The 12,359-nt window shown below is 36.3% G+C and overlaps 1 protein-coding gene across 2 annotated transcripts in view; it reads right to left on the bottom strand.

The window, feature by feature from the left end:
* Positions 1–12,359, bottom strand: part of DDC (dopa decarboxylase) — a 77,234-nt gene that overhangs the window by 27,042 nt on the left and 37,833 nt on the right. For both annotated transcript variants that reach the window (XM_027783838.2, XM_005235410.4), the window contains exons 6-8: positions 11,278–11,421; positions 2,785–2,851; positions 970–1,064 (exon numbers count right to left, since the gene is read on the bottom strand). In XM_027783838.2, the coding sequence (XP_027639639.1) occupies positions 970–1,064; positions 2,785–2,851; positions 11,278–11,421 (306 nt within the window). The remainder of the gene's footprint in view (positions 1–969; positions 1,065–2,784; positions 2,852–11,277; positions 11,422–12,359) is intronic.

The following is a 12,359-nucleotide window of genomic DNA, read 5'->3' as shown; positions in this document are numbered from 1 at the left end:
AAACAATTAACAATTGCTCTAATAAGATTATCTGTCTGTCTATGTGTCTATACATCCACCTAGCTATCTCCCTGTAATATGTAAGGTAGGAAGCCTATTCATGCTTGTTCAATATTTACTCTTACAACAAATGCTGGCCCAGACAAGGGATGCTGTTTCATTTCCTTCGGGAACCAATAACAATAATTTAAAAAATATTCCCCCACAGGAAATTACAACAAGCTTCATTTGCTGATAAAAAAGAGACAGAAATAAATGCTTTATTTGTGATGGGTTTTTCCCTCCTCTTCTTCATTAGTCACTAACTATCAGAGCTGTGTTTAAACTTCGGGCTTTACCAAACAGTAATATTTTCTCTGCTGATGTGGAAGACAAGGACTTATCTGACTGTCTGAGGGGAGCAGCAGGAAATTGAAGTATTCTTATCTAAGCAACTCAATGCCAAGTAGCTCAGCGAGGAGGCAGGAAAGGAACAAGAGTGCTGTGGGGAGAATGTTTCATTTAGCTCTCTCTGTTATTAAACCCTGCCTGTTTGAGATACAGCTACTGGCTGTATCCTATATGACTGAGGATGCAAGCAAAAAATCCGACATAATGAGCTAATTAATTTTTTTTTTTCCTTTTTGTGTAATGTAGAATTAGGAAGTTATAAACATGCATTTTTGGATGTTCAGGGAAGCGTTCCTCTTTTCTATTTTGTAAAACACTTTGTTGATTCACTATCATTTGCTATCCTGAATGACAAACTTTTATATACTGTGGTTACCTGCATACTCCCAGAATAAACCAGTAAAAATTATATAAGCATAAGAAATGTAACAGAATATACAAGAATTTGTAGTGCAAACTGAGGTGCAGCGTACTCAGAGATTCTAGAAGAATCATTACTTTTGGATGCATAAGAAACACACAAATTCTGTGGAAGAGCTAGGTTTTAGCAGGTTGCTAGAGAAGAAACACTTCATTTACCTCCACTCCGTTCAAAAGATGCCTGAATTCAGGGCAGATGAATGCACTCCCAGCATAGGCTGCATCAATATGCATCCAGATATTTTCCTTATTACCTAAAAAAGAAAAAGGAATCGAAGGGGAAATAAATTAAAAAGCAGATTAAAAAGCTGTGTTAATTTGCATGAAACCCAGTGCCTATGAGATTTTTCTTTGATGCTATTATTTTCTGAATTTAAAATTAAATTAAGAGATTAAATGTTTCTACCACCTGGGTTTCTGTTAATACATAAAGATGTATACATAACATATTCTTCCTCCCCACTTCTACTAGAATACAGTCCTTACATGTCTAGCTTTATCTTACTAATATTAAGCAACATAAAATATTTAATTAATTATGTAATTTACTATTCACACTCTGCTACATTTCACCTGCATTAATGCACACGGTAACAATTCTGGTCTATGAGTTGAAGCCCACATAACATCTTTACACTGGTCAGCAAATAATTCTGATGGGTATTTCCACATACAGAGGTATATTCATTCAGATCTGCAATTGGGCTCCAAGTTCAAGCTGGAATTTGCATTCTTGTGAACTACATTCTCTTTTTGCATAAATGTCTTAAAAAAGCTAATAAAATATTATTCATAACATCCACAACTCAGGTTTACTTGAAAACATGTTCAAAGTTCAACTGATTATTTATTTTTAAATATACTTGGTTTGGACATTGCCTTTATTTCAAAGGACTACTGCTCGTGTATATTAAGAAGACAATTGACCTGCATGCATAAAAGCTAACATGAGACTTATGATCTGAGTAGTGTGTAATCCTTCTGCTGGTCTCTGCTGCACAAGCAGAAATTCATTGAGAGCAACTGGTGAAACACACATGATTAGTTGTTATATCTGAAAGTGTAGGTGTCACTGTTTTATTAGGTCAGGTCTATAGGAATAATATGAACAGCAAAATAATCTCTAGCTGCTAAGCAAACTACTAGAAACCTTTTTAGAAAGGAGGACTGGGAGAAACTGAGTCTCTGGCACTTGTGCTGAAGGGAAGGAAACCTCACAGAGCAAGTCCCCACCATACAAACTCCAAATGTTTAGGCCTCAACTGAATAAATTAACAGAACATCAAATCTAGCTGTGTTTCTATGAGGCTGCCTCCAATTGCTTATGGCTATACACTTCCTGTTCTAAATGTACTCTTGAATATATATGGTGCCCTTCCATTGCATTTTCATCAGCCAGCAAGTATGTGCTTTTGACCAAGCCTTGGTGCTGATCAAAGCTTGACACAGCAAAACACAACACAGAAATACTTATGAAGAGTCCGTGACTCGATCACTGTATTAAACACCCTGGCACTTGTCCCATTTTCTTGCAAGAGGAAGGAAAAAAAGGGGAGGGAAAATACATGTGGATTTTTGGTGCACATATCACTGCTTTCTATAGTCATTAGAACCACACAGAAATAAAACACTCAATGCAGAGGAGAATTAGTGTTCAGCTTTTCCCTGATCTTCACCATTGCTCTAGATGTGCTTGCGGGTAGAAGGACGTGAAGAAAAATTTTACAACCTGAAGAACTTAGAGTAATTTTTAACTGACAGTGTTCCAAAATTTGCCCCACTAAAACCCTTGAGGCAATGTCCTCTGCACTCTTTAGACTTGCTGCTTGACCTAATATTAGAAAGAAAACTGAAGGTCTCATCTATAAGTAGCCTTATTGAATTTGGACACTGACGCTGCACAATGCCCTGGAAATGACTCAGTGTGACTTAAACTGGTATCTGCAGCTTTAGAAAGTAGCAGCAAAGACTTACAAATAGGACCCAGTTCTAACAGTTTGTCGAAGGAGCAGCAAGGAGTCGTTCCAAGTGTTGCACAGAACTGCAAAGCCAAAAAAACAAAGGCAAAAAAATTTGTTACAGCAAAGAAAATTACCAAATGAAAAAAACTGTCTGCAAAGGCAACAATGAACAGAGAGAATAGATAATATAGGGGGGAAATAAATTTATTTTAGTCAATACCTATCCTTCAGTGGAACTTTTGGGAATCTAGGTTGATTTTTTTCAAAGCTCCTATAAGCATCCATTGAAACAAATTCATAAAATCAAATGTTAATATAAAATTGACTGATAAGTAATGTAATTTAGTCACAGTATTATATTAATGGTATATTTTCTATGTGTTCCATATGCTTTTTATGTGGTCCAGTACTAACTTCCCATGTGAAAACATCATCAAAATGATTTGCAGTTTATGGTATATAAGCAAGCTCTGAACTTGAACAGCTTAAAGGTTCTGGAATTCCTGTTGACAGAATGGATCGTAAAATGCTACTGCCTGAATTAAAGAGCCACAGCTCTGGAACCGAGATTTGTAACTGATTTGTGCTCAATGGGTCTGCAGTCTGGGACCTGTTCACTAGTAGCATATGTTCACTATTAGGTTTGCAAGATATTTTTCCAGAGAAACTTTTTCTTCCAAATTAATTCTAATGTACTGGAACTGTTTTTCCTTCATTCTGTTAATGCCTCATTTAATGTGTCCTGCTGTATGACCAGTGGGCCAAAAGCAGAGGCAACATAAATGCTGAATTTTCACAGCAGAAAGAGAATATAACTAGGTGAAAATGAGCTATGGTAATTTACCGGGAATATGCAGACAGAATTATAACCCAAAAGAACAGCGATCAAGTGCATATAAACTGACATTATTTTATTTTTCATTGCTACATTTGTTTTAAACACCTTGTCTCATTTTTGCAAGCATTGATGAAGGCTAGGTCTGGGTTTTGCCTTCTGTTGGATTTTTATATAATAAAAGACATTATAGTTTAAATAGGCAAATAAAGTATGCCGGTTTAGTTAAAGTATTGAAGTACAAAGGAATTAGATCATTTATCTGAGGTCACACACAAATTATAGTACAGCCAGGCGATGACTATAAATATGTCAAATCCAGAATTTGGGGGGGGTGGGGTGGTATTTTTGTACTTCTGGTTACTTTTTCTGCCAAGTACACTGTCAATGCACTATCTTTTGTTTTCACTGCTTTTCCCTATGCATCTGCAACTAGCCACATTTTTCTGGTATGTGTGTGTCTGTGTGTGTGCACACCCCACAGTGAATTCATGACAAGACCAATAAGAAGACAAAGGAACACCTAGATGATACCGGTCCATTCACTAGACCTTTCAAGAAAACATACTGTCATAGCAAAACATAGATACAATTATATATTAAAACTCCACCCAGTGCATTTTTGCCTCACAGCTCTGTAATGAGTAGTTACACAGGGCCTTTGGGTTCACTGTTCTCCCTTGTAGCAAGAGTGATACCATCAGGAAATGTTTCCCCAGTGGTTCCTTCACTGCATTGGACTTCCCTAGCTCATCCAACGTGCCAAGTAATAGCTCCTGTTTCTTAAGTGTCTGTGTAGTTTGTCCAGTACAGTAGGTCTTCCTGTCACACCAAGGAACATCTCACTGGAGAGCAGCATGCACTGTTGTCATTGCTGCTTTAGCTGTGGAACTGCTGCAGGATGGGTACACGTTGCAGGTGCCCAGCTGAGATGTGCAGCTGGTGGCTTGAGTGTGTGGGATGGGTGGACTTTTAGCCTGTTCTGTTACAGTCATCATGACGTGAGTAAGCACTTCTGTATCGAAGGACTTTTCCCACATTGATATTATTACCTGATATGACTTTACCTGCTGTCAGCTTTTAGTCTCTCTCTAGAACAACAAGCTTTCTACTTCTGAGAAAAATAATTTCATGTTATTATGCCAGTAGCAAATCCTTTGCCAAAATCCTACAATCTGTTTTAGCCTAATACCATGTTTCACTTGCCAAGTGTATGCTCTTTTCTATTCTTCTAGCTTGGGCATTCACATTCTGTCTCTCCTGCATTTCACTGATATCTCATTAATTCTAGGAGTTCTCATTACTCAAAAGTTTTACGATGCCAGCTTTTTCAGGAGGGTCTTTTTTTTCCTTCTTTTTTAAAGGGTGTTACACATTTGCACTAAGTGTTTCTGCTTTAATTAAACAGACTGCTTGATAGCTACCATTATTTTACCCTTTTATTTGTTCCCCTGAACACTCAGCCTGATTCATAAATTGCCACCTGTTTTCAAGCTAGATATTTTATTGACTTTTAACTTCTACCAGCTATTGGATATTGGAGACCTTTACGAATCATTTACAGTCACATCTTGAAGCAAGTCTTGTACACATCTCAGGACTAAGAGATGTGCCTCTGGGCATTCCCTAACTAGTCCTCCCAATAACTTCTCATGAAGTTTTAACATGGGCTGTGGTTTTTTTTTTGCTTTTCACATTTCCCATAAAGCTTTCTTCTTCTTCTTCTTCTTCTTCCTCTTCTTTTCATTCTATGAAATAAAGTGGCAACACCACACTAAAAAGGACTGGTATCTTGGAAAAAATAATCTGGCTATGAGACAAAAAATTGGATAAATATGATGGGATTTTCATTTGCAAGTTCCAGGCTTTTAGAGAATTCATGCAAAGTGAGAGATGGTTTTTGTACTACTTATTAAACTAGATTTCTCAAAATATCTAGGAAATCCTAACACTAACACAAACATCCAGTAAAAAGGGCAGGTGGACATGTATCCAAAAAGCCATACATTTAAAATTACACATCCCAACAATATTGAACTAATCCAATAATCTATTGCTAGAGCGATAAAAACTCTCTTTTAAGTACACTTTTTAACATTTCTTTATTATTTGAACATCTATACTATATCATATACCATATCATATCTATATGATATATATACTATACTATATCATATATAACATTTCATTATTTTTTCATTATTATTCATCATATCTATATGATATATATACTATACTATATCATATATAACATTTCATTGTTATTTGAATATCTATACTATATCATATACCTCAGAGATATTTTAAATTGTTGTAGGGAGCTGAATTTTTCTGTTTAATGGAAAGTACTCAGATAGTACTCAATTCATATGAATTTATGTACACTCTTAGAGGAAGTCATATCTTACCTTTATATAGGGAAGACCTGATTAAATGTAGCCATATAAACCCCTGACAACATTTTACCCCTGACAGCACACGTTCCCCCAACCTCACAATTACAGCACTATTAATAATTATAATCATGTTTCATTGCACCAATAAAAAATCTTGGCTATGAGAAAAGTTATTATTAAAATAAGAAAGGGAAAATTCAGTATTCTTTCCACATCAAGCTGCTAAGAACCTGAGTTTGAAACAAATACAGTTCTGAAAATGAGAAGTACGTATTGTTAACAAAATTTTGTAGCTCACACATTTTTCCCTCAAAATAATCTAATGTTCTCTATACAGGCCCTTCCCATATTCCTGAGACACATAAGAAGAACAGAATAATTATAGTGCCTTAAGGTATGTTCATGACTTCTCTGGAAGTTTAATCATCCTTTGAGAGAGGTTGTTTCAAAAAGCTTGCAGGATTTTTTTCTTAAAAATGAAATACATTTGCTCCCTTTTTTTACTAAAAGGGCATGCATGTATTGAGTGAAAATACATTTATTACATTATTGTCTACCTAAGATGTTCCCACAATCAGGAGAAAACTGCATTTAATCTTTGGTTGAACTATAGATCTACAAATTGGGTCACAAGAAATGGAGGATACCGTGATGAAAATTCAAGTTTTTCTATATACATAAAGTATAGGGGTTAACCCATTGGATTGGAAAATATCCAAATAAAGAGGGCACTATAGACCTAGCTCTGCTTTTATATATATTTTTTATGATAATATGGTGTGGACTTTCTGACAAGATTAGACTGTAATTACCTTGGCTAGTCCAGCAATTCAAATAATGATGGAGATTTCATAATAGGAAGTTCCACATTATTGTTATTAGTGTTGTACTGCAGTTAAAGTACTGTCTAATCAGGATAAGGAGTATATTGCTTCAATGAAAGATTCAAACATATGCTTACTTATTTAAATAATGGCTTATTCTGTAAAGTATACCTCAGTTTCTAAAATAATTTTGTTGTCCTCTCTGCAGGTGTCTAAACCTCAAAGCTCCTTGTTTTAATTCTCAGAAACCACTTACAGTGACAGCATCCGCTCTTGTCAGGACTCTCATTACCCTGCCTCAGTACTACACAATGAATCTAACTCAATTTGTAACCTGTATAACATGGGCAAAATCACATTTGTGCAAAGGGCGGGGGACAGGCTGCATCACAGAAATGGGACTGATGGCTCAGTATAGCCTGCAGGCCTTGTCCTTTTCAGGTTGTGCACTTCAAATTTGACTCAGCCTGGTTTCAGATACAAAGCAGCTAAAATGGTTGCATCAGTCATCTCTTGTATTGCTTTCCTGAAATCAAGAGCTATGTCAGGAAACATACGTGAATCTTTACGATGCCTGAGAGCAATGACGCTCAATCTTTTCAACTGGAAGACCTCCTACAGCTTTTGAAAAAGATGTGGGTCTATTCTGCAGTTTCACCATCAAAGCTTTTCATTTGCAATAAACTACAATGAGGCAGAATTTTCAATGTTCTCTTACTGTTTTTATCTTCTATTCAGTTTTTTGACAGCTTGCACTCATGAGAATGTCTGTGGCTTGAAGAAAACTGCAAGTTTACTAAACCACCATTCAGTATTTTACAAAACAGCAGTCATTCGCAAACTGTGGGTTAAAGAACATCACCCTATACATCTGTACATGTCTTGAGAATGCTTCTTCCAAATGGAAATCTGTGGTGAGCATCTACGTGTTAACTTCTACTGAAAAGATGGCTCCTCTGTCAGTCTAATTCTGATTTACTGTTTCCCGAGTGAGTCTGGATACAAACAGCCTGCTTCTTAATATCCTGCAGATCGTCATTCAGAAGAGTCATTTCAGCTAGAATCAGAGATATTTCACGCTGCACCTTTGCCTTTGTTCAGCAGCAAGGCAATCATGTTATAGCAGCTTTATACTGGATGAGGTTGTTGAAGTACTATATATATGCCAGCTGCAATGTATCATGTTGATTTATGAAAGACAGCATAAAGCTCACAAGCCACTTACACACACTCAAGTGAACTAGGCTTGAGTGCAGCGGACCCCATGTCTGGATTTAGCAGTGCTTAACTTAGTGGTCTCCACGTTTGAGCATCCTTGTCAACATTCATCCAACACAGAGGCACATTTGAAGCTGGAAGCACAGGGCCCAGCTGAGAAAGGCATTTATGCCTGTGCTTAACCACCGGTTAGTGTTTATAATTAATGAAATGGACATGACTTCAGCACGTGCTTTAAAGCTCCCCCTTAACTGGTGGCCAGATGAAGGGCTGCTTATCAGTCACAGTTGGAAATTGCTCCTCTATAAATTGTGACAACTTTAGTGCCCAAGCCCTGACACGGTTAAATGCTTTGTTTGCACAGTCTGCTTGCTTTATTACATAAAAATATCTCTGTGTTCAGTTTCTGCAAAAGTATTTTGAGAGGCAAATTAACACAAGTTAATTTTTCAAAAAAAAAGGAAACAAAAGGAGAGGTCTGGGTAGACTAATTGTCGATAGCCTTCAATGAACAAAATTATATACATACTACTAGTGCTAAAAGATACTGATGGTGGATAGGAAGTCAAAAACTCATTTTAAAGACAATGCCTCTCCCCAAAAAAGGCTGACTGCCAAATCCTATGTGTGTGAAAAGCAAACCTATAATTAGCAGATTGCTGTAATGAGAGAACCTGTTCACATCAAGCAAATGTGCCCCTAATTCTCCACTCACCTCTACAAGCAAAGCACTTCTATCAAGTTCAGTATAACGAGTCGTCATTTATTCATTAAATATAGAGGAGAATCATGCCTATAAGGCATTGTAATTTGCTTGTATTTTCTTTTTAATTCCCTACAAAACTTTTTTTCTTTTCCTTACAATAGCAACTGCATCAGCTTAGATGCAACAAAGATGTCTTCATTAGGAATGATCTCTCTGCTGTCACAAGTCTCTTCAGGCAGAATTTCCTCTGTTAAACTTGTTGCTTTGATGTTGAGTCACTATCCTTAGTGAACGATCAGTGGATACAGGGAGACAAGGAAAAAAGTGGCATAAGGTGTTTTCTTGTCAATGTGCATATCTTTGTCACCAGAACAAAATAAAATAGCACCAAATTACTCAAGAACAAAAGAAATTGAAAGGCTTTTGAAATCTGCAAGCCAGGAAGGGGAGGACTAATACAGTGCATGGACTGCTGCTCAGCACGACAGAGAATTAACACACCTTTTGAGTTAAGAGGCCAACCATAAGGCTAATGAGACCTAGTTTAATCTAAGCTGACATGTTTTATGTATACAAATAAATGGAAGACCTGGTACAGGCCATATTCACTCAGACTGAGCCTTTGCTGTCTTTGAAAGCTTGTTTTGCACAGCTAAGCAAACAGAGGAAGAAAAACAACAGTTAAATCACCCTTTGTAAAAGTGTCACTGAATACATAAAACAGAATTTTTTATTTCCTCTTGCTACACATAGAAAAATTAAAAAGGAATTAATATTTATGAGGGGCAAGTTGCATTTTTTTTGTTAATGGACAAAAGCTGAGGAAAACACATTAACTTTGTAGTTAGTGCATGGAGATGTGATATAGTGCTGTACTTGTAATTGTTTAGTATTTGTAGGGAGAAAAAAAGTAGGATCCTATATAAGATACTATAAGCTGGTACCATACAACGGAGAAATCAAACATGCCTTATGACACATCTCCACTTCAACAGGTGCATCCCACAGAAGTTCATTTTGGAAGCTCTAGAGATGCTTTGCTTCTCAGTCATGGTTGTCTTATAATGGAAAGCAGTTGATGGGATGTGCTTGGTCATCCCAAGGACTCACTAGTTCTAGGCAGGCTAGAAATCAGCAGCATTCTGCACATATGAAAAATACTTTTCACCCTAGCCACCCTCATACCACATAAAAGCAGACACTAAAGGTTAACAAGAAGAGCGAAAAGATTACGTTTTCAAAAGAGCTTGGTGAAATTTAAGCTTCTTTGTCCCATTTGGCCTTATCCGTGACTATAAACAAGCTTAATCTGCTAATTCCTCTGAAAACAGTTCATAGAAATTTAAGTCACATTAGCCCTTTTCAAAATGTTACCTCATGAAAGAAAAGAAAAAAACATCAAGTCAGACACGGCTTTTCTCAAAAACATTCCATTTCTGAAGTTGTCAGTTTCTAAGATAGATGGGGAGTGGGGTGGTGTATGTGTGTTTGTCCAATTTTTCTTCAGCAGAGGCCAGTAAAAACATATTCTTGGGAGCATATTATGCACCTCAACAGATCTATATAGCCAATGGTCTATATCAAGTTTTGTAGAGACATAATGCTTGGAAATGAGCAAAACATTTTGTTGATGGTGTACAAAAAACCAATGAAGGTTACCTACTCCAAGAAAAAACAAATGGTAAAATCTTGTTTTAACTTGAAATAATAAGACGGTGTTCTGAACTAACAGCAGGGGTAGATCTGATGAATAAGCAAATATCCTTTTCAATCAGGTACTTAGAACCAAACCTTAGAATTTTATCCAATCTAACACTGTTCTGTGTCAAAACCTGGGGGGTTATGAACTTTATCTACTGAGACATAAACATTGCTTTTGCTAGACGGCTGTGGAAACAGGAATCTCTGGAAAAGAAAGTGGACAGATAACAAGAAATTACAATACCTAAAGCTTCCACGGCCGGATTCCCTGTAGCTCACCTGATAAAGGTGTCACATGCTCACAGATACCTGTCTAACAATGTCTGATCTTGATGACATTTAGGGTATATTATGAAGGTTCATTTCTTTGCTAAAGTAGAGAGGAGGGGAAACTTGTTTCTTGAAAATACTTAAGTTTGAAATACCATCATTTAATTTATTGCATTTAAATTTGTTTTATGTGTAAGTAAGTTAGAATCTGAAAGATAAAGGTACCTTTTTGAAAGAGGCAGTTCAGTATTCAGGTGTTAGGGGACTATAACACTGCAGGACTACATTTAACTACAAAATACACCCCCATTTATTCAACTGTCTAATATAACTTTAAGTCCTTTTCAGACACCATTTTTGCTGAGAAGTGCAACCAGCTGCTCAAATTAGCTGCCTCTCCTGCACAGAGAGGTGTGTAAACAGTCATGGAACCTGTCCTGGCATTCTACCTAGGCTGCCTATTGACCCTTCTGTTGGGGATGAGGTTATATACTCATGTCAAAAATAGCTTATCAGAAGCAATAAATCCACTGATTAATTAAAATCCAGTACTCACAAAGAATGGGATAAGGCCAGAAGCTTTGTCTTCATCCAAAATTTTCTTCAGGGCTGCACCACAAACACTAAATGTATCATCTGAAGAAACACTTTTAATCTTCACACTACCAATTAATGCAGCCCTTTCCACTGATGAATGAGCCTACAAGGAAATGAGCAAGTTTTAAGACAGATACCTTCTACTGGAACATAAGAAGTTCATTTGAATTTAAAAAGAAAAAAAATAATTTCTTCCAAGTAAAGCAATACTTGAGATCCTGGGACTGTTGCTGGTATTTAACAAATACATACCTCTCCCTCTTCCATACAGATAGACAGACAGACACACATACATACACACACACAATACACTAATAGAAATCCTGAAGTATTCTCAATACCATTGCCATATGTCGTTCAGACAAGAGTTCAATTAACCTTAATGAGAGCTTTAATTAACATATTCACAGTTAGGTAGGATTGATTAAGAGCTTCAGGATTTGGCTCTAAATCAATGAAAAGACATGCCGATAATCAGCTTGGCTGATAATGATTCAGTTTCTCACTAGCATATTTTTATGGGGTGCAGCTTTGCTGAACTCAAGAAATATACGTCATAGTATGGTACAGACTCAAATATTTTCTTACCTTTTTTTTTCAGACTACTACATACTGACTAAATTGTGGTTCAATCATTCATTCATTTTGTTAGGCAATTCAGAATGACTCCAAATACATAATTTTATTGATAATTCCCCTTAAGTAATATATTTTAGACCATAAAGCACATCTCAGTAAATATAAACAAAGATATCACTAAGAAATTATTGTAAACGTGTTAAGTATTAACAGTAAAACATAAGTTTCACCAAAAAATACTCTCCTTTCAAGTGTGCCTAAACCCCAAAAAAGCTATTTTACCTTCCAACTTCTACAATTTCATGAATCATCATTAATCTGAAAAAGAAAAATTCCTCACCTTTTCATATTATGACTATTCTCATTCATAATCTCCATCCTACCCTTGTTGGTTCTTGCTAGTGCCTACAAGAACACTTATTAATTCTATTTTAAATTAGCATATAATAATGAAAAAATGAT

The sequence above is a fragment of the Falco peregrinus genome, chromosome 3, assembly GCF_023634155.1.
Source record: "Falco peregrinus isolate bFalPer1 chromosome 3, bFalPer1.pri, whole genome shotgun sequence".
NCBI lineage: Eukaryota > Metazoa > Chordata > Aves > Falconiformes > Falconidae > Falco > Falco peregrinus.
This window is presented reverse-complemented; position numbering and strand designations above follow the sequence as displayed.